The 26,473-nt window shown below is 40.0% G+C and overlaps 1 protein-coding gene across 3 annotated transcripts in view; it reads right to left on the reverse strand.

Annotated features, from left to right (window-relative positions):
• Positions 1-26,473, reverse strand: part of slc5a6a (solute carrier family 5 member 6a) — a 97,890-nt gene that overhangs the window by 15,935 nt on the left and 55,482 nt on the right. For all 3 annotated transcript variants that reach the window (XM_072911931.1, XM_061924452.2, XM_072911932.1), the window contains exons 6-11: positions 19,826-19,893; positions 19,556-19,710; positions 13,286-13,426; positions 13,090-13,219; positions 12,936-13,024; positions 4,584-4,696 (exon numbers count right to left, since the gene is read on the reverse strand). In XM_072911931.1, coding sequence (XP_072768032.1) covers positions 4,584-4,696; positions 12,936-13,024; positions 13,090-13,219; positions 13,286-13,426; positions 19,556-19,710; positions 19,826-19,893 — 696 coding nt within the window. The remainder of the gene's footprint in view (positions 1-4,583; positions 4,697-12,935; positions 13,025-13,089; positions 13,220-13,285; positions 13,427-19,555; positions 19,711-19,825; positions 19,894-26,473) is intronic.

Consider the following 26,473-nt stretch of genomic DNA (forward strand, 5'->3'; position numbering starts at 1 on the left):
TGCCAATCCAGAGGTACTGCCCCCGATGTCCACGCGATGCTGCAGAGTCTTGTCAACCAAGACAGCCCTACAGCATCCAGAGCCTTAAGGAACTCCGGGCGGATCTCATCCACCCCCGGGGCCTTGCCACCGAGGAGCTTTTTAACTACCTCAGCAACCTCAGCCCCAGAAATAGGAGAGCCCACCACAGATTCCTCAGGCACTGCTTCCTCATAGGAAGACGTGTTGGTGGGATTGAGGAGGTCTTCGAAGTATTCCCTCCACCGATCCACAACTTCCGCAGTCGAGGTCAGCAGAACACCATCCGCACCATACACGGTGTTGGTAGTGCACTGCTTCCCCTTCCTGAGGCGGTGGATGGTGGTCCAGAATCGCTTCGAAGCCGTCCGGAAGTCGTTTTCCATGGCTTCCCCGAACTCCTCCCATGTCCGAGTTTTTGCCTCCGCGACCGCTGAAGCCGCACACCGCTTGGCCTGTCGGTACCTGTCCGCTGCCTCAGGAGTCCCATGAGCCAAAAGAACCCGATAAGACTCCTTCTTCAGCTTGACGGCATCCCTCACCGCCGGTGTCCACCAACGGGTTCTAGGATTACCGCCACGACAGGCACCAACTACCTTGCGGCCACAGCTCCAATCAGCCGCCTCGACAATAGAGGTGCGGAACATGGTCCACTCGGACTCAATGTCCAGCACCTCCCTCGTGACATGTTCAAAGTTCTTCCGGAGGTGGGAATTGAAACTCTCTCTGACAGGAGACTCTGCCAGACGTTCCCAACAAACCCTCACAATGCGTTTGGGCCTGCCAGGTCTGTCCGGCATCCTCCCCCACCATCGCAGCCAACTCACCACCAGGTGGTGATCGGTAGAAAGCTCCGCCCCTCTCTTCACCCGAGTGTCCAAAACATGAGGCCGCAAATCCGATGACACAACTACAAAGTCGATCATAGAACTGCGGCCTAGGGTGTCCTGGTGCCAAGTGCACATATGGACACCCTTATGCTTGAACATGGTGTTCGTTATGGACAATCCGTGACGGGCACAAAAGTCCAATAACAAAACACCACTTGGGTTCAGATCCGGGCGGCCATTCTTCCCAATCACGCCTCTCCAGGTTTCACTGTCGTTGCCAATATGAGCATTGAAGTCCCCCAGTAGAACGAGGGAATCACCCGGGGGAGCACTCTCAAGTACTCCCTCGAGTGAATCCAAAAAGGGTGGGTACTCTGAGCTGCGGTTTGGCGCGTAAGCGCAAACAACAGTCAGGACCCGTCCCCCCACCCGAAGGCGGAGGGAAGCTACCCTCTCGTCCACCGGGTTGAACTCCAACATGCAGGCTCTGAGCCGGGGGGCAACAAGAATTGCCACCCCAGCCCGTCGCCTCTCACTGCTGGCAACGCCAGAGTGGAAGAGAGTCCAGCCCCTCTCGAGAGAACTGGTTCCAGAGCCCTTGCTGTGCGTCGAGGTGAGTCCGACTATATCCAACCGGAACTTCTCTACCTCGCGCACTAGCTCAGGCTCCTTCCCCCCCAGCGAGGTGACGTTCCACGTCCCAAGAGCTAGCTTCTGTAGCCGAGGATCGGACCGCCAAGTGCCCTGCCTTCGGCTACCGCCCAGCTCACATTGCACCCGACCTCTATGGCCCCTGCTATGGGTGGTGAGCCCATTGGAGGGGGGACCCACGTTGCCTTTTCGGGCTGTGCCCGGCCGGGCCCCATGGGGACAGGCCCGGCCACCAGGCGCTCGCCATCGTGCCCCAACTCCGGGCCTGGCTCCGGAGGGGGGCCCCGGTGACCCGCGTCCGGGCAAGGGAAATCTGAGTCTCGGTTCTTGCATTTCCATAGAAGTCTTCGCTTTTCAATCTGTCATATTTTAGATGTTTAAGATGTAAAGTGTAGCTGCCATTATGATGTGCACTCATCTTTTCTAATGACCGTAAGTCTTCTAATATACTAAGTTTTTACATGCTTGGAATCTGCATCATATACTAGTTACTATGCTCATCTAATTAGTTACTATGGTCATCTAAGTAGTTACTATGGTCATCTAATTAGTTACAATGGTCATCTAATTAGTTACTATGGTCATCTAAGTAGTTACTATGCTCATCTAAGTAGTTACTATGGTCGTCTAAGTAGTTACTATGGTCATCTAATTAGTTACAATGGTCATCTAATTAGTTACTATGGTCATCTAAGTAGTTACTATGGTCATCTAATTAGTTACAATGGTCATCTAATTAGTTAGTATGGTCATCTAAGTAGTTACTATGGTCATCTAACTAGTTACAATGGTCATCTAAGTAGTTACAATGGTCATCTAATTAGTTAGTATGGTCATCTAAGTAGTTACTATGGTCATCTAACTAGTTACAATGGTCATCTAAGTAGTTACTATGGTCATCTAATTAGTTACTATGGTCGTCTAAGTAGTTACTATGGTCATCTAATTAGTTACTATGCTCATCTAATTAGTTACTATGGTCATCTAATTAGTTACTATGGTCATCTAAGTAGTTACTATGGTCGTCTAAGTAGTTACTATGGTCATCTAATTAGTTACTATGGTCATCTAAGTAGTTACTATGGTCATCTAATTAGTTACAATGGTCATCTAAGTAGTTACTATGGTCATCTAAGTAGTTACTATGGTCGTCTAAGTAGTTACTATGGTCATCTAAGTAGTTACAATGGTCATCTAATTAGTTACAATGGTCATCTAATTAGTTACTATGGTCGTCTAAGTAGTTACTATGGTCGTCTAAGTAGTTACTATGGTCGTCTAAGTAGTTACTATGGTTGTCTAAGTAGTTACTATGGTCATCTAATTAGTTACAATGGTCATCTAATTAGTTACTATGGTCATCTAAGTAGTTACTATGGTCATCTAAGTAGTTACTATGGTCATCTAATTAGTTACAATGGTCATCTAAGTAGTTACTATGCTCATCTAATTAGTTACTATGGTCATCTAAGTAGTTACTATGCTCATCTAAGTAGTTACTATGGTCATCTAAGTAGTTACTATGGTCATCTAATTAGTTACTATGGTCATCTAAGTAGCTACTATGGTCATCTAAGTAGCTACTATGGTCATCTAATTAGTTACTATGGTCATCTAATTAGTTACTATGGTCATCTAAGTAGTGACTATGGTCATCTAAGTAGTTACTATGCTCATCTAAGTAGTTACTATGGTCATCTAAGTAGTGACTATGGTCATCTAAGTAGTGACTATGGTCATCTAAGTAGTTACTATGCTCATCTAAGTAGTTACTATGCTCATCTAAGTAGTTACTATGCTCATCTAAGTAGTGACTATGCTCATCTAAGTAGTTACTATGCTCATCTAAGTAGTTACTATGCTCATCTAAGTAGTTACTATGCTCATCTAAGTAGTGACTATGGTCATCTAAGTAGTTACTATGCTCATCTAAGTAGTTACTATGGTCATCTAAGTAGTGACTATGGTCATCTAAGTAGTGACTATGGTCATCTAAGTAGTTACTATGCTCATCTAAGTAGTTACTATGGTCATCTAAGTAGTTACTATGGTCATCTAAGTAGTTACTATGGTCATCTAAGTAGTGACTATGGTCATCTAAGTAGTTACTATGCTCATCTAAGTAGTGACTATGCTCATCTAAGTAGTTACTATGCTCATCTAAGTAGTTACTATGGTCATCTAAGTAGTTACTATGGTCATCTAAGTAGTTACTATGCTCATCTAATTAGTTACTATGGTCATCTAAGTAGTTACTATGCTCATCTAAGTAGTTACTATGCTCATCTAAGTAGTTACTATGGTCATCTAAGTAGTTACTATGCTCATCTAATTAGTTACTATGGTCATCTAATTAGTTACTATGGTCATCTAATTAGTTACTATGGTCATCTAAGTAGTTACTATGCTCATCTAAGTAGTTACTATGGTCATCTAAGTAGTTACTATGCTCATCTAATTAGTTACTATGGTCATCTAAGTAGTTACTATGCTCATCTAAGTAGTTACTATGGTCATCTAAGTAGTTACTATGCTCATCTAATTAGTTACTATGGTCATCTAAGTAAAAAAAGTAAAAAAAAATATAATTTCCTGCGAATAAAAAAATATTTTTTGCCAGTAAAAAAATATTTTTTCTGCAAAAAAAATTAATTTGCAAGTAAAAAAAATGTTAAAAATTCTGTAAATAAAATAAACGTTTTGCAAGTAAAATCAATTTGTTTTTGCAAAGTAAAAAACTATTCCCAAGTAAAAAAAAATTAATTTCCTGCAAATAAAAAAAACTTTTTTAGCAGAATTTTTTTTTTTTTTGCAAATTAAAAAAAACAATTTGCAAGTAAAACATATTTTTTTCTGCAAATTAAAAAAACGATTCGCAAGTAAAAAAAAAAAAGAAGAAAACAATTCTGCAAATAAAAAAAACGTTTGGCACGTAAAATAATTTTTTTTGTTGAAAATTAAAAAACGATTCGCAAGTAAAAAAAAAAAAAAATTTGTCAAACAAGAGTGGTATTAGATGTGATGAGTTCATGAACATGTGGAAGCTTCAACTTCATTCAGAGAGCAATTCCAAATCATCTTTACCAAGTCCTTTGGACAGAAACGTGGCTTTGGACTCAGTCATGTTTGGGAAATGTGGCTTAATGAGGTCCTCCATAGTTACTGTTGCCAGGGAGTTGAAGGCTGATGAGATGGTGCTGCGAGGGAAGAAGGAAATGAGACACATGAATGATACCACTTCTCAATATCTGCAACCACAGTCAAGAATGCAGTAGAACCTCCATTTACAAACTCTCCTTGTGCAAACTTTTCTCTTTACAAACCGTGGGCCGAATAAAAAATATGCTTCGGGTGTACTTTTTTTTTGTGTGTTTAGCCTTTTTACAGAATGTGTTGAGCTCAATGTGAGTCCAAAGGATGGACAAGCAATGTGTTGTTTAAAACATTCAAGAAATAGAAGTTCTGCAGCCTCCGAAGCAGAACCTCCAGGTTCTGTAACAGCTTCTTCCCTCAGGCCGGAAGACTCTTGAACGCATCATAATTAAATTATCCCCTCAACACCCCCCAAAATGGATTAACTCGCTGGAATAAAAAAAGACAATATAACATGCATGTGAAAAAGTGCAATATATTTATCTGTACAGTAATCTATTTATTTATTTATATATATTTGTATAAATTCATTTATTTTATATATTATTTATATATATTTATTTATTTATATATGCACCTTATTGCTTTTTTTAATCCTGCACTACCATGAGCTTATGTAACCAAATTTCGTTCTTATCTGTGCTGTAAAGTTCAAATTTGAATGACAATAAAAAGGAAGTCTAAGTCTAAATATCTACAGCGTTGTCAACACTGCCTCCCCACCCCGCTACAATGCCAAGAAGACAAACCAACAAGGTAAAGTTATTTTGTATTCCTCATAAATGTAGCAAACTCGCTATTAAAAGTGAAGGAGTTTAGTGATTTCAAACTGAGTGCACCACAGGGCTAGTGACAGTGTGTCCGTGTGTAAAGCTAAGTAACTAAAGTTAGTTCAATGTGGTTTTTTTTTATAAAATAGGTTTGTTTGATATACAGTACTGTATATGATTTATATTGTGTTCAAAGTGTACCAACTTTTACGAAAAATTGGACTTTTGTCAAGGCTGGAACCCATTATTAATAATTGCATTGTTTCTTATGGAGAAATGTGCTTCAATTTATGAACGTTTCGGTTTACAAACCTTGTTCAAGAACCAATTGAGTTTGTAAATCAACCAAAGTCAACCCGCATCCCGGTGGGGTTGTGTTTTACTTTGAAAATTATTTATTTTGCGTTTACCAGATTTAATTTACAGCAGAAATGTTGTGGCGTTATCCATTGACTGTTAGCCACTGTGCTACTTTGTGTGGTTTTTTTTTAGCCTTTTTACAAGATGTGTCTAGTTTTGCCAGCTCAATGTGAGTCCAAAGGATGCACAAGCAATGTGTTGTTTAAAACATTCAAGAAATATCTACAGCGTTGTCAACACTGCCTCCCCACCCTGCTACATGCCATGAAGACAAACCAACAAGGTCAAGTTATTTTGTATTCCTCATAAATGTAGCAAACTAGCTATTAAAAGTGAAGGAGTTTAGTGATTTCAAACTGAGTGCACCACAGGGCTAGTGACAGTGTGTCCGTGTGTAAAGCTGCCTAAGGAAGATAGTTCAATTTGTTGTTTGTTACTTAATAAAATAGGTTTGTTTGATATACAGTACTGTATATGATTTATATTGTCTTCAAAGTGTACCAACTTTTATGAAAAATGTGACTTTTGTCGAGGCCATAACCCACAATTAATAAATACATTGTTTGTTATGGAGAAATGTGCTTTAATTTATGAACGTTTCCGTTTAAGAACCTTGTTCAATTGAGTTAGTAAATTGAGATTTCAAACAAACCAACAAGGTCAAGTTATTTTGTATTCCTAATAAATGTAGCGACCTCGCTATTAAAAGTGAAGGAGTTTAGTGATTTCAAACTGAGTGCACCACAGGGCTAGTGACAGTGTGTCCGTGTGTAAAGCTAAGTAACTAAAGTTAGTTCAATGTGTTGTTTTTTTTATAAAATAGGTTTGTTTGATATACAGTACTGTATATGATTTATATTGTGTTCAAAGTGTACCAACTTTTACGAAAAATTGGACTTTTGTCAAGGCTGGAACCCATTATTAATAATGACATTGTTTCTTATGGGGAAATGTGCTTCAATTTATGAACGTTTCGGTTTGCAAACCTTGTTCAAGAACCAATTGAGTTTGTAAATCAACCAAAGTCAACCCGCATCCCGGTGGGGTTGTGTTTTACTTTGAAAATGATTTATTTTGCGTTTACCAGATTTAATTTACAGCAGAAATGTTGTGGCGTTATCCATTGACTGTTAGCCACTGTGCTACTTTGTGTGTTTTTTTTAGCCTTTTTACAAGATGTGTCTAGTTTTGCCAGCTCAATGTGAGTCCAAAGGATGCACAAGCAATGTGTTGTTTAAAACATTCAAGAACTATCTACAGCGTTGTCAACACTGCCTCCCCACCCCGCTACATGTCAAGAAGACAAACCAACAAGGTGAAGTTATTTTGTATTCCTCATAAATGTAGCAAACTAGCTATTAAAAGTGAATGAGTTTAGTGATTTCAAACTGAGTGCACCACAGGGCTAGTGACAGTGTGTCTGTGTGTAAAGCTGCCTAAGGAGGATAGTTCAATTTGTTGTTTGTTACTTAATAAAATAGGTTTGTTTGATATACAGTACTGTATATGATTTATATTGTGTTCAAAGTGTACCAACTTTTATGAAAAATGTGACTTTTGTCGAGGCCATAACCCACAATTAATAAATACATTGTTTGTTATGGAGAAATGTGCTTTAATTTATGAACGTTTCAGTTTAAGAACCTTGTTCAATTGAGTTAGTAAATTGAGATTTCAAACAAACCAACAAGGTCAAGTTATTTTGTATTCCTCATAAATGTAGCAAACTAGCTATTAAAAGTGAAGGAGTTTAGTGATTTCAAACTGAGTGCACCACAGGGCTAGTGACAGTGTGTCCGTGTGTAAAGCTAAGTAACTAAAGTTAGTTCAATGTGTTTTTTTTAATATAAAATAGGTTTGTTTGATATACAGTACTGTATATGATTTATATTGTGTTCAAAGTGTACCAACTTTTACGAAATATTTGACTTTTGTCAAGGCTGGAACCCATTATTAATAATGACATTGTTTCTTATGGAGAAATGTGCTTCAATTTATGAACGTTTCGGTTTACAAACCTCGTTCAAGACCCAATTGAGTTTGTAAATCAACCAAAGTCAACCCGCATCCCGGTGGGGTTGTGTTTTACTTTGAAAATGTTTTATTTTGCGTTTACCAGATTTAATTTACAGCAGAAATGTTGTGGCGTTATCCATTGACTGTTAGCCACTGTGCTACTTTGTGTGTTTTTTTTAGCCTTTTTACAAGATGTGTCTAGTTTTGCCAGCTCAATGTGAGTCCAAAGGATGGACAAGCAATGTGTTGTTTAAAACATTCAAGAAATATCTACAGCGTTGTCAACACTGCCTCCCCACCCCGCTACAATGCCAAGAAGACAAACCAACAAGGTAAAGTTATTTTGTATTCCTCATAAATGTAGCAAACTAGCTATTAAAAGTGAAGGAGTTTAGTGATTTCAAACTGAGTGCACCACAGGGCTAGTGACAGTGTGTCCGTGTGTAAAGCTGCCTAAGGAGGATAGTTCAATTTGTTGTTTGTTACTTAATAAAATAGGTTTGTTTGATATACAGTACTGTATATGATTTATATTGTGTTCAAAGTGTACCAACTTTTATGAAAAATGTGACTTTTGTCGAGGCCATAACCCACGATTAATAAATACATTGTTTGTTATGGAGAAATGTGCTTTGATTTATGAACGTTTCTGTTTAAGAACCTTGTTCAATTGAGTTAGTAAATTGAGATTTCAAACAAACCAACAAGGTCAAGTTATTTTGTATTCCTCATAAATGTAGCTACCTCGCTATTAGAAGTGAAGGAGTTTAGTGATTTCAAACTGAGTGCACCACAGGGCTAGTGACAGTGTGTCTGTGTGTAAAGCTAAGTAACTAAAGTTAGTTCAATGTGGTTTTTTTTTATAAAATAAGTTTGTTTGATATACAGTACTGTATATGATTTATATTGTGTTCAAAGTGTACCAACTTTTACGAAATATTTGACTTTTGTCAAGGCTGGAACCCATTATTAATAATGACATTGTTTCTTATGGAGAAATGTGCTTCAATTTATGAACGTTTCGGTTTACAAACCTTGCTCAAGAACCAATTGAGTTTGTAAATCAACCAAAGTCAACCCGCATCCCGGTGGGGTTGTGTTTTACTTTGAAAATTTTTTATTTTGCGTTTACCAGATTTAATTTACAGCAGAAATGTTGTGGCGTTATCCATTGACTGTTAGCCACTGTGCTACTTTGTGTGTTTTTTTTAGCCTTTTTACAAGATGTGTCTAGTTTTGCCAGCTCAATGTGAGTCCAAAGGATGGACAAGCAATGTGTTGTTTAAAACATTCAAGAACTATCTACAGCGTTGTCAACACTGCCTCCCCACCCTGCTACACGCCATGAAGACAAACCAACAAGGTAAAGTTATTTTGTATTCCTCATAAATGTAGCAAACTAGCTATAAAAAGTGAAGGAGTTTAGTGATTTCAAACTGAGTGCACCACAGGGCTAGTGACAGTGTGTCCGTGTGTAAAGCTGCCTAAGGAGGATAGTTCAATTTGTTGTTTGTTACTTAATAAAATAGGTTTGTTTGATATACAGTACTGTATATGATTTATATTGTGTTCAAAGTGTACCGACTTTTATGAAAAATGTGACTTTTGTCGAGGCCATAACCCACGATTAATAAATACATTGTTTGTTATGGAGAAATGTGCTTTAATTTATGAACGTTTCCGTTTAAGAACCTTGTTCAATTGAGTTAGTAAATTGAGATTTCAAACAAACCAACAAGGTCAAGTTATTTTGTATTCCTCATAAATGTAGCGACCTCGCTATTAAAAGTGAAGGAGTTTAGTGATTTCAAACTGAGTGCACCACAGGGCTAGTGACAGTGTGTCTGTGTGGAAAGCTAAGTAACTAAAGTTAGTTCAATGTGTTTTTTTTATATAAAATAGGTTTGTTTGATATACAGTACTGTATATGATTTATATTGTGTTCAGTGTACCGACCTTTATTGCATAAGGACTCCCTGTGGGAGTCCTTATGCAATGGGACATAAGGACCTATTGAATTTGTAAGGTTTTATTCTTTATTAGGGACCGCAATGTCCCTTTGGGACAGAGGACCCTATTGAAATTGTAAGGTTTTATTATTATTATTATTCCGCCGCCTCTTTGAGCTGTAATTTGACCCCCTTAACATGCTTCAAAACTCACCAAATTTGACACACACATCAGAACTGGCAAAAATTGCGATCTAATGAAAAAACCTAGCCCCAAAACCCAAAATTGCGCTCTCGTGCCCCTAGGAAGACAACACAGACAAAACTGCCTCTAACTCCCAGTAGGAATTTTGTAGAGACATGAAACAAAAACCTCTATGTAAGTCTCACTTAGACCTACATTTCATACACTGACATCTTTCAGCAAAAATCAACAGGAAATTTGCAATTCCCCCTTCAAAACAAAAGTTTAGTAAAAACAGTCACTTTTGCCTCTTTGAGCTGTAATTTGACCCCTTTAACATGCTTCAAAACTCACCAAACTGGACACACACATCAGGACTGGCAAAAATTGCGCTCTCATAAAAAAACCCAACCCCAAAACTCAAAATTGCGCTCTAGCGCCCCCCTAGGAAGAAAACACAGACACAACTGCCTGTAACTTCCAGTAGGAATGTCTTAGAGACATGAAAAAAAAAACTCTATGTAGGTCTCACTTAGACCTACATTTCATACACTGACATCTTTCAGCAAAAATCAACAGGAAGTTTGCAATTCCCCCTTCAAAACAAAAGTTTAGTAAAAACAGTCACTTTTGCCTCTTTGAGCTGTAATTTGACCCCCTTAACATGCTTCAAAACTCACCATATTTGACACACACATCAGGACCTGCGACAATTGCCTTTTTTAAAAAAGAACCGAACCACAAAACTCAAAATTGCGCTCTAGCGCCCCCTAGGAAAAATAAAAACTAGACTGCCTGTAACTCCCACTAGGAAGGTCGGAGAGACATGAAACAAAAACCTTTATGTAGGTCTGACTTAGACCTAGATTTCATAATAGTATATTCTCGGGCAAAAATCAACAGGAAGTTGGCAATTCCCCCTTCAAGACAAAAAAGTACTAAAAAGAGTCACTTTTGCCTCTTTGAGCTGTAATTTGACCCCCTTAACATACTTCAAAACTCACCAAACTGAACGCACACATCAGGACTGGCAAAATTTGCGATCTAATAAAAAAACCTAACCCCAAATTTAAAAATTGCGCTCTAGAGCAATTTTTGAATAAAACGGAGAAAAAACTGCTCCTCGGAAGAAAAAAAATGACAAAACTGCCTGTAACTCCCACTGGGAAGGTCGGAGAGACATGAAACAAAAACCTCTCCGTAGGTCTCACTTAGACTGGACAAAAGTATTGGGACACTTAGTAACACCACTGAACAAAAGTATTGGGACACTTCGGACTAAACGTAGACAAAAGTATTGGGACACTTAAGCCTACCACTTGACAAAAGTATTGGGACACTTACACTGGACAAAAGTATTGGGACACTTAGGACTACCACTGGACAAAAGTATTGGGACACTTACACTGGCCAAAAGTATTGGGACACTTAGGACTACAACTTGACAAAAGTATTGGGACACTTAGGACTACAACTGGACAAAAGTATTGGGACACTTAAGCCTACCACTTGACAAAAGTATTGGGACACTTACACTGGACAAAAGTTTTGGGACACTTAGGACTACAACTTGACAAAAGTATTGGGACACTTAGGACTAAAACTTGACAAATGTATTGGGCCACTTGGGACTAAAACTTGACAAATCTCTTGGAACTCCTAGGACTACCACTGGCCAAAAGTATTGGGACGCTTACACTGGACAAAAGTATTGGGACACTTACGACTACAACTTGACAAAAGTATTGGGACACTTAGGACTACCACTGGCCAAAAGTATTGGGACGCTTACACTGGACAAAAGTATTGGGACACTTACGACTACAACTTGACAAAAGTATTGGGACACTTAGGACTACCACTGGCCAAAAGTAGTGGGACGCTTACACTGGACAAAAGTATTGGGACACTTACGACTACAACTTGACAAAAGTATTGGGACACTTAGGACTACAACTGGACAAAAGTATTGGGACACTTAGGACTACCACTTGGCAAAAGTATTTGGACACTTACATTGGCCAAAAGTATTGGGACACTTAGGACTACAACTGGACAAAAGTATTGGGACACTTAGGACTACCACTGGACAAAAGTATTGGGACACTTACACTGGCCAAAAGTATTGGGACACTTACGACTACAACTTGACAAAAGTATTGGGCCACTTGGGACTAAAACTTGACAAAACTCTTGGAACTCCTAGGACTACCACTGGCCAAAAGTATTGGGACGCTTACACTGGACAAAAGTATTGGGACACTTAGGACTACAACTGGACAAAAGTATTGGGACACTTAGGACTACCACTGGACAAAAGTATTGGGACACTTACACTGGCCAAAAGTATTGGGACACTTACGACTACAACTTGACAAAAGTATTGGGACACTTAGGACTACCACTGGACAAAAGTATTGGGACACTTAGGACTGCCACTGGACAAAAGTATTGGGACACTTAGGACTGCCACTGGACAAAAGTATTGGGACACTTACACTGGCCAAAAGTATTGGGACACTTAGGACTACAACTGGACAAAAGTATTGGGACACTTAGGACTACAACTGGACAAAAGTATTGGGACACTTAGGACTACCACTGGACAAAAGTATTGGGACACCTACACTGGCCAAAAGTATTGGGACACTTGGGACTAAAACTGGACAAAAGTATTGGGACACTTAGGACTAGCACCTGCCAAATACGCGGGCCCGACCAATGCTGCTTGCAGCTTTAATTAATAATTGCATTGTTTCTTATGGGGAAATGTGCTTCAATTTATGAACGTTTCGGTTTGCAAACCTTGTTCAAGAACCAATTGAGTTTGTAAATCAACCAAAGTCAACCCGCATCCTGGCGGGGGTTGTGTTTTACTTTGAAATGTATTTATTTGGCATTTACCAGATCCGTTTGTCACGATAGCAACGATGCTAAGACATGAATGTGTGTAGTTGGTAATGGCGGAGAACCATGCTAGATTTTGGTATCCTGAGTTGTTTACCTGAGGGCTCCACTGAAGAGACAGGCCACAAACAGGCCAGGGAGGCCGGGAAGATCCTTGAACACATCCATCACAAAGTACAACACCATCTGTAACAAAAACACACATGATGATGTATCTTCTACTCTGCTGCAAGAAATAAATAAGAGTTCACCTGATCATTGGTTTTGACGTAGCCCTTATCTAGAGGGCTGTCTTCTCCATAGCGAGCAAACATGACCAGTCCCATCAGACACCCTAAACATAGAACTATCTGCTGACACGGGAAAACAACATAGCAGGACCTGGGGGAAGACAATAAGTTGAATGCCGTAAAGATTTAAAAAAAAAAAAGGCAACATGGCACTCACATGACAGCCTCTTTCTCCGTGCGGGAACTGAGATATCGCTGGACTTGGGCCTGGTTGACCCCGTACAGAGCCAGCATCAGGAAGATTCCACCCACGCCCAGCGTCCAGAAGGTGTGGCGCTCCAAAGGATCGGGATTTAGGCTACAAAGAAAGCACACAAATAGGTTTAAAAAAACGTACAAGCAACACATTTAGCTGAAGTGCAGCAATTTAGTGGTCAAGTAGTCAAGCAGAAGCTTGTGGATGGCTACCAAAAGCTCCTTATTGCAGGTCAACTTGCCAAATATTAACATTGCTGTATGTATACTTTTGACCCTCACATTTTCATAATAAATTCATAAAAGAAGCAAACTTCATGAATGTTTTTTGTGACCAACAAGTATGTGCTCCAATCACTACATCACAAAAAAATAAGAGTTGTTGGGCCTTTAATCCCAGGAACACCATTCCTACCGCCAAGCATGGTGGTGGTAGTATTATGCTCTGGGCCTGTTTTGCTGCCAATGGAACTGCTGCTTTAAATGGGACAATGAAAAAGGAGGATTAGCTCCAAATTCAAGTCTTTTAACATTTTCTAAAAAAAAAAAAAAATCCTGCTTTTCCCAAAATTCACACATTTTCATGAAATGTCCCATTGAAATCAATGGGACATTTTTCAAAGAGTCCACAATTTTTCATCCGATTCAAACCGTTCCAACTCCAAAATATTCAACATTTTCAAAATTGTGTGCTCCCCTTCAACGAGTTAAAAAAATTCCCGGATTTCCAAGAATTCCCAGTGATCAGGGACATTTTTCCCCATTCAAAATGAATGGGACATTTTTCCAAGTTGCACAATTTCCACATTTTTCAACCCATTCCAACCATTCCACCTTCAACACATTCCACTCATCCTGGACATTCAAACTATCATTTTTACAAGTTAGAAAAAAATTCCAGGATTTTCCAGAATTCCATTTTTTGCAAAGCCCTATTTCCACCCTTTTTTCTGGCGACTACTTTTCAACCATCAAATAATTCCTCTTAATCAGGACAAAAAAAAAAAAGTTGTTTGTTGAACTGGAAAAAATTCCCACAATGGAACTGCTGCTTTAAATGGGACAATGAAAAAGGAGGATTAGCTCCAAATTCAAGTCTTTTAACATTTTCTTTAAAAAAATTCCAGCTTTTCCCAAAATTCACACATTTTCATGAAATTCCCATTGAAATCAATGGGACATTTTTCAAAGTTCCATAATTTTTCATCCAATTCAAACCGTTCCAACTCCAAAATATTCAACATTTTCAAAATTGTGTGCTCCCCTTCAACAAGTTAAAAAAATTCCCGGATTTCCAAGAATTCCCAGTGATCAGGGACATTTTTCCCCATTCAAAATGAATGTGACATTTTTCCAAGTTGCACAATTTCCACATTTTTCAACCCATTCCAACCATTCCACCTTCAACACATTCCACTCATCCTGGACATTCAAACTATACTTTTTACAAGTTAGAAAAAAATTCCAGGATTTTCCACAATTCCATTTTTTGCAAAGCCCTATTTCCACCCTTTTTTCTGGCGACTACTTTTCAACCGTCAAATAATTCCTCTTAATCAGGACAAAAAAAAAAAAGTTGTTTGTTGAACTGGAAAATTTCCCACAATGGAACTGCTGCTTTAAATGGGACAATGAAAAAGGAGGATTAGCTCCAAATTGTTCAGGACAACCTACCTAAATCATCAGCCCGGAGGTTGGGTCTTGGGCGCAGTTGGGTGTTCCAACAGGACAATGACCCCAAAAGTGGTAAAGGAATGGCTAAATCAGGCTAGAATGAAGGTTTTAGAATGGCCTGACTTAAAGGTGTGGACAATGCTGAAGAAACAAGTCCATGTCAACACATTTAGCTGAAGTGCAGCAATTTAGTGGTCAAGTGGTCAAGCAGAAGCTTGTGGATGGCTACCAAAAGCGCCTTATTGCAGGTCAACTTGCCAAGGGACATGTAAGCAAATATTAACATTGCTGTATGTATACTTTTCACCCTCACATTTTCATAATAAATTCATAAAAGAAGCAAACTTCATGAATGTTTTTTGTGACCAACAACTACTACGACTAACTACACAGACTTTGCTCCGGAGATTTCCCCTCGGAGTAAACGGGGTCAAGCGCTTGCTTCAACGTCACTTTCCCTCACTTCCCAGTGTTTTCGTTTAAGAGCCCACTGCTGTGTTTAGATGGAGACAGGTGTGAACAGTATTGTCCCCACATTAAAAGTATAGCAGATTTGCTCACATTTTCAGTAGAGCCATAATAAATTCATAAAAGAAGCAAACTTCATGAATGTTTTTTGTGACCAACAAGTATGTGCTCCAATCACTACATCACAAAAAAATAATAATGATTGTAAAGTCAAGACAGCCATGACATGATGTTCTTTACAAGTGTACGTACACTTTTGACCACCACTGTATGTTCTTCTTCCCCGTCCTTTGCATCCACAAAGTCGCAATGCAAAACTCAAATCTATCCAGAACATTCAGGTAAACATATACAGTAAGTACAGTGCAACACGCTCTCTCAGCAAGCTCAAATTAATTATTTAGTGTTATTTACCAGTGTGTTACATGGCCTTTCCTTTTAACAACACTCAGTAAAGGTTTGGGAACTGAGGAGACACATTTTTGAAGTGGAATTCTTTCCCATTCTTGCTTGATGTACAGCTTAAGTTGTTCAACAGTCTCCCTTCTCATAGTTTAGCCTTCACACATTTTCAATGTCTGGACTACAGGCAGGCCAGTCTAGTACCCGCACTCTTTTACTATGAAGCCACGCTGTTGTAACACCTGGCTTGGCATGGTCTTGCTGAAATAAGCAGGGGCGTCCATGATAACAACATATGTTGCTCCAAAAGCTGTATGTACCTTTCAGCATTAATGGTGCCTTCACAGATGTGTAAGTTACCCATGTCTTGGCCACTAATACACCCCCATACCATCACAGTACCGCCCGAGTGATCGAAGGTCACTGGCATGTTATGGCTATGATCATACAGTTACAACATGATATTACTGTATGTGTTAAACATGCTTGTATTTTTATTAAACACCTTTAACATGTTAACATGTCTGTTTCATTAATAAATAAATACAAATTATAAATATATATATATATACATATAAACATAATATGATATATATAATTGTAAAAGTCTCTCTGCTGTGAGGGTTCTCCTGAGTCCGATAGATCTTTCGTGAGCCCGGTAGTCAAGTTTGAGAATCGTTTTATTGGCGCACAAGCCACGACAGCACACAGTTCTGCGACTTTCCAGTCTTTTGTTTACAGTCTTTCTCTCGCTCCAACTACCACCACGTGTCTCGTTCCGGCTGCTGCTAATAAAGGCGACAGGTGATTAGATAATCAGCCCCAGCTGGGCAATCTACTCACCTGCTGCTGGCTTTGAGGCCGGGCCTTATACAGCCCCGGTCCGCGGCAGGCCCTCAGACCACGCCCCTCTCCACAATAATTATATATATTAATATGTATGTATATATATTCTCTTGTTGCCTTATTTGTATTTGACTTTATTAAATGTTTAGGTCAAATTTTACTAAACAAAACCAGTTGTCTTTTAAGTAATATAGGAATTGATCAGAGCTGTTGATCTATTTCATGGAGGAATGTAGTTCATCATAGAACTGGCACCCAATGTTATTAAAAAAAAAAAGTATTGATTTTGAATCGAGAATCGTTTTGAATAGAGATTTGATTCTGAATCGAATCTTAAATAATAATTAAAGCTGCAAGCAGCATTGGTCGGGCCCGTGTATTTGGCAGGTGCTAGTCCTAAGTGTCCCAATACTTTTGTCTACTTTTAGTCTGAAGTGTCCCAAGACTTTTGTCTACTTGTAGTCTGAAGTGTCCCAAGACTTTTGTCTAGTGTACCTACCTTGTCTGCATTGTGTGGGCACGTTGGTGCTTCCTGCTTTTAAGCAGCCATCTTAAAAAAACAGCAGCGCAGCAGCATCAGCGCAGCGGGTCATTGAAGGGTCATAAAATCAAAACCGGAGCAGTTAGAAAAAAAGCGCTTCTGTCATTGTAATCACAAGGGTTCAATCTCTCTCCTGTGTTAGTTTGAAGGCGAAACGACAAACGCGCTCAGAGGAGATCGTTTTTGAAGGAAGGTGACCGGTTTTTACAAAAAATGTGTTTTGAAGGGGGAATAGCAAACTTCCTGTTGATTTTTGCTGGGGGTTGTCAATTTATGAAATGTAGGTCTAAGTGAGACCTACGGAGAGGTTTTTGTTTCATGTCTCTCCGACCTTCCTAGTGGGAGTTACAGGCAGTCTAGTTTTTTTGTTTCCTAGGGGGCGCTAGAGCGCAATTTTGAGTTTTGTGGTTAGTTTTTTTTTTTTTAAAAAGGCAATTTTCGCAGGTCCTGATGTGTGGGTCAAATATGGTGAGTTTTGAAGCATGTTAAGTGGGTCAAATTACAGTTTTTTGTGGCGGCGGAAGAATAAAGAATAAAGAATAAAACCTTCGGGAGTCCTTTTGCAATGGGCCATGCGGGCCCTAATAATAATAATAATAATACATTTTATTTGGTATAGTGCTTTTCAGAGTACTCAAAGACGCTTTACAGGATAAAAAATTAAAGTATAAAACAGTTCAAAGTAATAATATTAAAAAAAAAACAGACCCTGCTCTAGCTTTAGCCAATCCGGTACCAGCCTGTCCAACACCACCACACTCGGCTGGCGCTCGCTATGTGTGACTGCCATCATATTGCAGTCTACACGTATCTCTTATGCGTAACTGCCATCATTTAGCAGTCTACACATATCTCTTATGTGTGACTGCCATCACATTGCAGTCTACACGTATCTCTTATGCGTAACTGCCATCATTTAGCAGTCTACACATATCTCTTATGTGTGACTGCCATCATATTGCAGTCTACACGTATCTCTTATGCGTAACTGCCATCATTTAGCAGTCTACACATATCTCTTATGTGTGACTGCCATCACATTGCAGTCTACACGTATCTCTTATGTGTGACTGCCATCACATTGCAGTCTACACGTATCTCTTATGTGTGACTGCCATCATATTGCAGTCTACACGTATCTCTTATGTGTGACTGCCATCACATTGCAGTCTACACGTATCTCTTATGTGTGACTGCCATCATATTGCAGTCTACACGTATCTCTTATGTGCGACTGCCATCATATTGCAGTCTACACGTATCTCTTATGTGTGACTGCCATCATATTGCAGTCTACACGTATCTCTCATGCGTGACTGCCATCATATTGCAGTCTACACGTATCTCTTATGTGCGACTGCCATCATATTGCAGTCTACACGTATCTCTCATGTGTGACTGCCATCATATTGCAGTCTACACGTATCTCTTATGTGTGACTGCCATCATATTGCAGTCTACACGTATCTCTTATGTGTGACTGCCATCACATTGCAGTCTACACGTATCTCTTATGCGTGACTGCCATCACATTGCAGTCTACATGTATCTCTTATATGTGACTGCCATCATATTGCAGTCTACACGTATCTCTTATGTGTGACTGCCATCATATAGCAGTCTACACGTATCTCTTATGTGTGACTGCCATCATATTGCGGTCTACACGTATCTCTTATGTGTGACTACCATCACATTGCAGTCTACACGTATCTCTTATGCGTGACTGCCATCATATTGCAGTCTACACGTATCTCTTATGTGTGACTGCCATCACATTGCAGTCTACACGTATCTCTTATGTGTGACTGCCATCATATTGCAGTCTACACGTATCTCTTATGCGTGACTGCCATCATATTGCAGTCTACACGTATCTCTTATGTGTGACTGCCATCATATTGCAGTCTACACGTATCTCTTATGTGTGACTGCCATCATATTGCAGTCTACACGTATCTCTTATGCGTGACTGCCATCATATTGCAGTCTACACGTATCTCTTATGTGTGACTGCCATCATATTGCAGTCTACACGTATCTCTTATGTGTGACTGCCATCATATAGCAGTCTACACGTATCTCTTTTTTGGACGTTTCTTGTGATTTTTTTGTGACCCCAAGAATGGAATCGAATTGTGTGGCTCCCAAAGATTCACAGCCCTACTCGCTATATTTTCTTTCCCTCCCTCCTACGCTTTTATTTATGATGTTTGAAATATAAATCGGTGACTAGAAATCTAACGTGGTTAGTGTTAGTAGAAAGAAGAACTCGACAAGTCAGAATGGTGTTTTACTCACTCCAGTCCAGCGATGCGGCTCCCGTTCACCGCTTTCCTCCAGACCTCGGCGATGCCCCCGGCCTGGTGTGCCCCCACAATGATGACTGACAGCTGTCCGGCAAACATGACCACGGTCTGGAACACGTCGGTCCACATCACCGCCTTCAGGCCGCCCTGCAGGGGGGGGAGCAATCGCACGGACTTGTACACGCTCGGCTCTCCTTCATTTCACCTGACGACTTCACTGGTTTTGGTACATTTGGTAAGCGTTTAGCCACTCCTGACTCACCAGAGCGGTGTAGAGGGTGCACACCAGTCCCATGGCAAGCACTGCTCCCCACAGGTCAAAACCAGTGACTGCAAGCCAACATAAAACATGTGTCAGAATAATTGTGTATAAGTTATCACACAACTTGTTTGCTATGAGTTCAGGTTGCCCCGCGTGAAGACAAAAGCTGTCTCTGATCTTATCAAGCAAAAGCTTGTAAACCTCCACTGTGTGCGATGGAATGCGCCGTAGAGGTGTCGGTTTCTCAGATCTTGGACAAGGACCTTATCATGACCCGGAATCTACGAGCAGAGAGGGGGCAAACCCGACACCGCTCCAAGCACCTTTTCTTTGAACTGTTTATGACGCAGTGCAGCTGCTGTTTACGACTGTAGAGGACCACGCGCTCTCCTCATGAGCTAAATTTAATGCTGTCTCTGTTTGATTCCTTGCTTCTTGTCTTGTTTATTACTAAGATAGTTTGGTGTTTTGAACCTGACAATATGCATCAGCAGATTTTGTCAAATACAAACATTTTCTTGTGATTTGGCTTTGCTCTCTGTCGTACAACCACATTCTATGTTGCTTTCCTAATAATAATAATAATGGACGCATATTAGAACGGGAACATGTACGACTGTACTATGCATCAAAGGAGCTACTTTAATAGATGCAGTAATCTTGGCTTTTGTCCGTGGTATTCATTTAATACGTTTATTGTTGTTTGCAGTGGTGGAAAAGTGCACTCAATCATACGCAAACCTGCGCAAAAAGGTTCGTTATGTCTTCTTAGATGTATTTATATTATCATTTGGTGCAAAAAAAATTGGGGACAAGAGGGGGATTGGAGAGAGAGACAAAAACAACAACAGCAAACACAACAATAACAGCAACAACAACAATAGAGCAACATCAGCAAATAGGACATGTACAAATATGATGTAAAAGTGATAGCAAAGAAGCAGTTAGCGAAAAAAATAATAATACAGAAATGACAATGAGCATTATTACTGTTAGAATAATTGTTTCTAAATGATGACAAAAGCTTTGTATTACATTGAGTTCCTGGCAGGGAGACAGGAGCTGTCTTTGGGGCCTACCAGGAGGAAGGCTCGTAAAACTCCACTGTGACTTCAGAGAGGACGGATGGCAGGATCTGCCCAATTTCCAGACGAACTCTTTTTGAAGTATTTTACGACCTCTTCTTTTGAACTGTTCGGTAACCAAAGGCAACGCTGTTTACGACCCACTTCCCTCTGGAAGCAGCTGTGGTCAGGTGGGGGGAGAAAGTCAAATAAAGAAGGAGGAGTGCAATATTTTGGCAGAGCGTGGTGCAAGACTGTGCAGAGAGTACAGTCTCTCCTCAAAATTGAGTCCAAATTTAATCCTGCCTCTGTTTGATTCTTTGCCTCTTGTCTTGTTTAATGTCATCAGTGTTTGAACCTGACAATTACACTACAGCAATACAAATACCAGTAGAAATAGCGCTATTGATAATGAACAATACCAATTAAAGCTGCAAGCAGCATTTGTCGGGCCCGCGTATTTGGCAGGTGCTAGTCCTAAGTGTCCCAATACTTTTGTCAAGTTTTAGTCCCAAGTGTCCCAATACTTTTGTCCAGTGTAAGTGTCCCAATACTTTTGTCCAGTGGTAGTCATAAGTTTCCCAATACTGTTGTCTACTTTTAGTCGTAAGTGTCCCAATACTTTTGTCAGGTTGTAGTCCCAAGTGTCCCAATAATTTTGTCCAGTTTTCGGCTTAAGTGTCCCAATACTTTTGTCCAGTGATAGTCATAAGTGTCCCAATACTTTTGTCTAGTGTACCTACCTTGTCTGCATTGTGTGGGCACGCTGGTGCTTCCTGCTTTTAAGCAGCCATCTTAAAAAAACAGCAGCGCAGCAGCATCAGCGCAGCAGTTCTTTGAAGGGTCATAAAATCAAAACCGGAGCAGGTATCAAAACTCTTTTGCCAACTTTTAATCAGAAGGGTTCAATCTCTCTCCTGTGTTAGTTTGAAGCTGAAACAACAAACGCGCTCAGAGGAGATAATGTTTGAAGAAAGGTGACCGGTTTTTACAAAAATGTTGTGTTGAAGGGGGAATAGCAAACTTCCTGTAGATTTTTGCTGGGGGTTGTCAATTTATGAAATGCAGTTCTAAGTGAGACCTACATAGAGGTTTTTGTTTCATGTCTCTCCGACCTTCCCAGTGGGAGTTACAGGCAGTTTTGTCATTTTTTTCTTCCGAGGAGCAGTTTTTTCTGCGTTTTATTCAAAAATTGCGGTAGAGCGCAATTTTGAGATTTGGGGTAGAGCGCAATTTTGAGATTTGGGGTTAGGTTTTTTTTATTAGATAGCAATTTTAGCCAGTCCTGATGTGTGCGTTCAGTTTGGTGAGTTTTGAAGCATGTTAAGGGGGTCAAATTACAGCTCAAAGAGGAAAAAGTGACTGTTTTTAGTACTTTTTTGTCTTGAAGGGGGAATTGCCAACTTCCTGTTGATTTTTGCCCGAGGATGTACAATTATGAAAGGTAGGTGTAAGTCAGACCTACATAGAGGTTTTTGTTTCATGTCTCTCCGACCTTCCTAGTGGGAGTTACAGGCAGTCTAGTTTTTTTTTTTCCTAGGGGGCGCTAGAGCGCAATTTTGATTTTTGCAGTTTGGTTTTTTTATTAAAAGACAATTTTCGCAGGTCCTGATGTGTGGGTCAAATATGGTGAGTTTTGAAGCAAGTGGGTCAAATTAGTGCTCAAAGAGGCGGCGGTAGAATAAAGAAAGAATAAAGAATAATAATAATAAAACCTTAGAAATTCAATAGGTCATAGGCATAAGGACTCCCTGTGGGAGTCCTTTTGCAATGGGCCATTGCGGGCCCTAATAAAACCTTAGAAATTCAATAGGTCCTTATGTCCCATTGCGGGCCCTAATAAAACCTTACAAATTCAATAGGTCCTTATGTCCCATTGCATAAGGACTCCCTTTGGGAGTCCTTATACAATGGGCCATGCGGGCCCTAATAATTGACCTCTATTATCAACAATAAAGGTGTTCAAATGCAACAATACATATACGTGACAATAACTAGAGATACTAAATAATGCAGAAAAATGGAGGGCAAGAAAGAGAAGATACCTATATTAACCTTGTAGATTGTTATAGTAACAATAGGTTAAGCTTTGTCAGGCTAGCCTGTGATTGGATACTCACTTGTCACTCCAAAGTGAGCATCCAATCACAAGTTGACATTTACTGAAGCAGGAAGTGTTGCGCCAGAGAAATCACTTTTTTAAACCACAAAGAAGGAGAAGAAAACGTTGATTAGGTGGCAGATATATATTCATACCTGCCAACTTTTGAAATCAGAAAAACCTAGTAGCCAGGGTCCAGGGGCCGCAGGCCCCGGTAGGTCCAGGACAAAGTCCTGGTGGAGGGTTCAGGGCTTCGCCCCCCGACGCAAAATGATTGATTGCATTCAGACAGGTTAAAATGTTGCTAAAACCATCACTTTTCTATCAGTCACAGTGACTTTTCAAAACAAAAATATTACAGCAAAAATCATATGGGTTGATTGACATGTTTATTCTGTAAGATAACTTCAATAGTTTGACATTATTTTGTTTTGAACATGTTTTATCGTTATCTCAAATAAAAAGATATACTGTACACAGAAATTATTTTTGATTTGATTTATTGTTTATGTAATAAAAGATTTACTTCAAATGTTATGTTTTGTGAGTTTTTTTTATGCTACGAACTGTACTTACCGGCGATGTAAACCGAAGGAGACATTTCCGTAATGAAAGCTGCAACACCCTTTTTAGATCCCATCATCACTGCAGCGTTATCGGCAGCAAAGCAAACCAAATTCTGCCAAGGAATTTCGTTTGAGTCTATTTCTTCCGCGGGTATTTAGGGCCCGCATGGGACATAAGGACCTATTGTATTTGTAAGGTTTTATTATTCTTTATTCTTCCGCCGCCACATTAAACTGTAATTTGACCCACTTAACATGCTTCAAAACTCACCATATTTGACCCACACATCAGGACCTGCGAAAATGACCTTTTTAAAAAAAAAAACCGAACCCCAAAACTCAAAATTGCGCTTTAGCGCCCCCTAGGGAACAAAAACTAGACTGCCTATATCTCCCACTAGGAAGATCGGAAAGACATGAAACAAAAACCTGTATGTAGGTCTGACTTAGACCTAGTTTTCATAATTGTACATCATCTGGCAGAAATCAACAGGAAGTTGGCAATTCCCCCTTCAAGACAAAAAAGTACTAAAAACAGTCACTTTTGCCTCTTTGAGCTGTAATTTGACCCCCTTAACATGCTTCAAAACTCACCGAACTGAACACACACATCAGGACTGGCAAAAATTGCGATCTAATAAAAAACCTAACCCCAAATTTAAAAATTGCGCTCTACAGCAATTTTTGAATAAAACGGAGAAAAAACTGCTCCTCGGAAGAAAAAAATGACAAAACTGCCTGTAACTCCCACTGGGAAGGTCGGAGAGTCATGAAACAAAAACCTCTCCGTAGGTCTCACTTAGACCTACATTTCATAAATTGACAACCCCCAGCAAAAATCAACAGGAAGTTTGCTATTCCCCCTTCAAAACAAATGTTTTGTAAAAACCAATCACCTTCCTTCAAAAACGATCTCCTCTGAGCGCGTTTGTCGTTTCGCCTTCAAACTAACACAGGAGAGAGATTGAACCCTTGTGATTACAATGACAGAAGCGCTTTTTTTCTAACTGCACCGGTTTTGATTTTATGACCCTTCAAAGACCCGCTGCGCTGATGCTGCTGCGCTGCTGTTTTTTTAAGATGGCTGCTTAAAAGCAGGAAGCACCAACATGCCCACACAATGCAGACAAGGTAGGTACACTACACAAAAGTATTGGGACACTTCAGACTAATAGTAGACAAAAGTATTGGGACACTTAGGACTATCACTGGACAAAAGTATTGGGACACTTAGGACTATCACTGGACAAAAGTATTGGGACACTTAGGACTATCACTGGACAAAAGTATTGGGACACTTAGGACTATCACTGGACAAAAGTATTGGGACACTTAGGACTATCACTGGACAAAAGTATTGGGACACTTAGGACTAGCACCTGCCAAATACGCGGGCCCGACCAATGCTGCTTGCAGCTTTAATTTGTAAATGTTTTCGCCTGTGGAAGCCGTATTGCATTCCCTCAAAGACAGAAGTACTGACAATACTTTTCCAATGTCGTCATCGAAATATCGAATACAAATGGGGTACAGTTTTACATCGTCATAATCGGTGCTGCCGTCAGTCGACATGCTAAATGGTTCCGTCTTCATGACATCGGCGATACTTTTTGAGGATTCTGTTTCAAGACACTGAATAATGTTTGATGTTTTGGTTCGACCACATCCATATTTTTTGGCGATTTTCGAGTCGGGAAACATTTTCCCGAAATAACTGTCCCATGTGATCAGCCAGTGCGATTGGAAGTCCATGCTCAATTATTGCCTCCGTAAATAAAACTTCGGCATTTATCACATCCAAAGAATCTGTTTGGGCGACGAAAAACGTTGAAAGTTTTCCACTTGTATCGCTAGCAACGGCATTAGACTTGTGTTTTTTTGTCCCAACGTGGTCTTTTACATGGCTAATTCCTCCGTGTCCGATCGAAAAATCTTGTCTGCACAAGGTGCAATTCGCGTAGTTTTCACCCTTTTTGGAACGGATAATTCTTCCCGGATAGGCTTTTGAATATTCTTCACGGAATGACTGCAGTTTTCTTTTCGGTTTAAGACTCGTTTGCGATTTTTCTCCGGCTGATTCCATGATCGTTTGCTCGTTTGGAAACAATGGCAACTGGTGCCTCGTGCTTGGCAGCGGTGCTATAAATAGCCTCGCGCATGGCATTCGGAATGGCTCGATAGGAAGTTACGGGAAGCAGTGTCGATTGTCATTGTTGTTACGCGATTTCGTGAATAAAACTTTAAAAAAAAAAAAAAAATTTAATTAATGAAAAACCGTATTTTTTATCACTGCAACCGTAACCCGGAATAGGTTGATGAAAACCGTACTAATTACGGGAAAACCGGAGTAGTTGGCAGGTATGAATATTTGCAAGGCCATTTTCAAGAAGGATATTTAAAGAGAAACTACCGTATTTTCCGCACCATAAGGCGCCCTGGGTTATAAGCCGCGCCTTCAATGAACGGCATATTTCAAAACTTTGTCCACCTATAAGCCGCCCCGTGTTATAAGCCGCATCTAACTGCGCTAAAGGAATGTCAAAAAAACAGTCAGATAGGTCAGTCAAACTTTAATAATATATTAAAACCAGCGTGATGTGGGCGCGCATGGAGTCGTATATCAACATGGACGGAGCTGCGTGAAAAAAGCCACCCGGCCTCTTCGCGTAAACTTAAACTTACCTTAACCACTCGCTCATCTTTTCTTCATCCATCCCTTCGAGTTAGCTTTTATGATGACGCCGGCTGGAAAGGTCTCTTTTGGCAAGGTCTTCCTTTTGAATATCACCATGGGTGGAAGTTTCTGGCCATTAGCATGGCAAGCTAGAACCACAGTGAAGGATGACTTCTCATTCCCTGTGGTGCGAATATTCACCGTACGTGCTCCCGTTGTATCCACAGTGCGGTTCACAGGAAT

Source organism: Nerophis lumbriciformis, linkage group LG29 (genome assembly GCF_033978685.3).
Source record: "Nerophis lumbriciformis linkage group LG29, RoL_Nlum_v2.1, whole genome shotgun sequence".
In the NCBI taxonomy this organism is placed as follows: Eukaryota; Metazoa; Chordata; class Actinopteri; order Syngnathiformes; family Syngnathidae; genus Nerophis; species Nerophis lumbriciformis.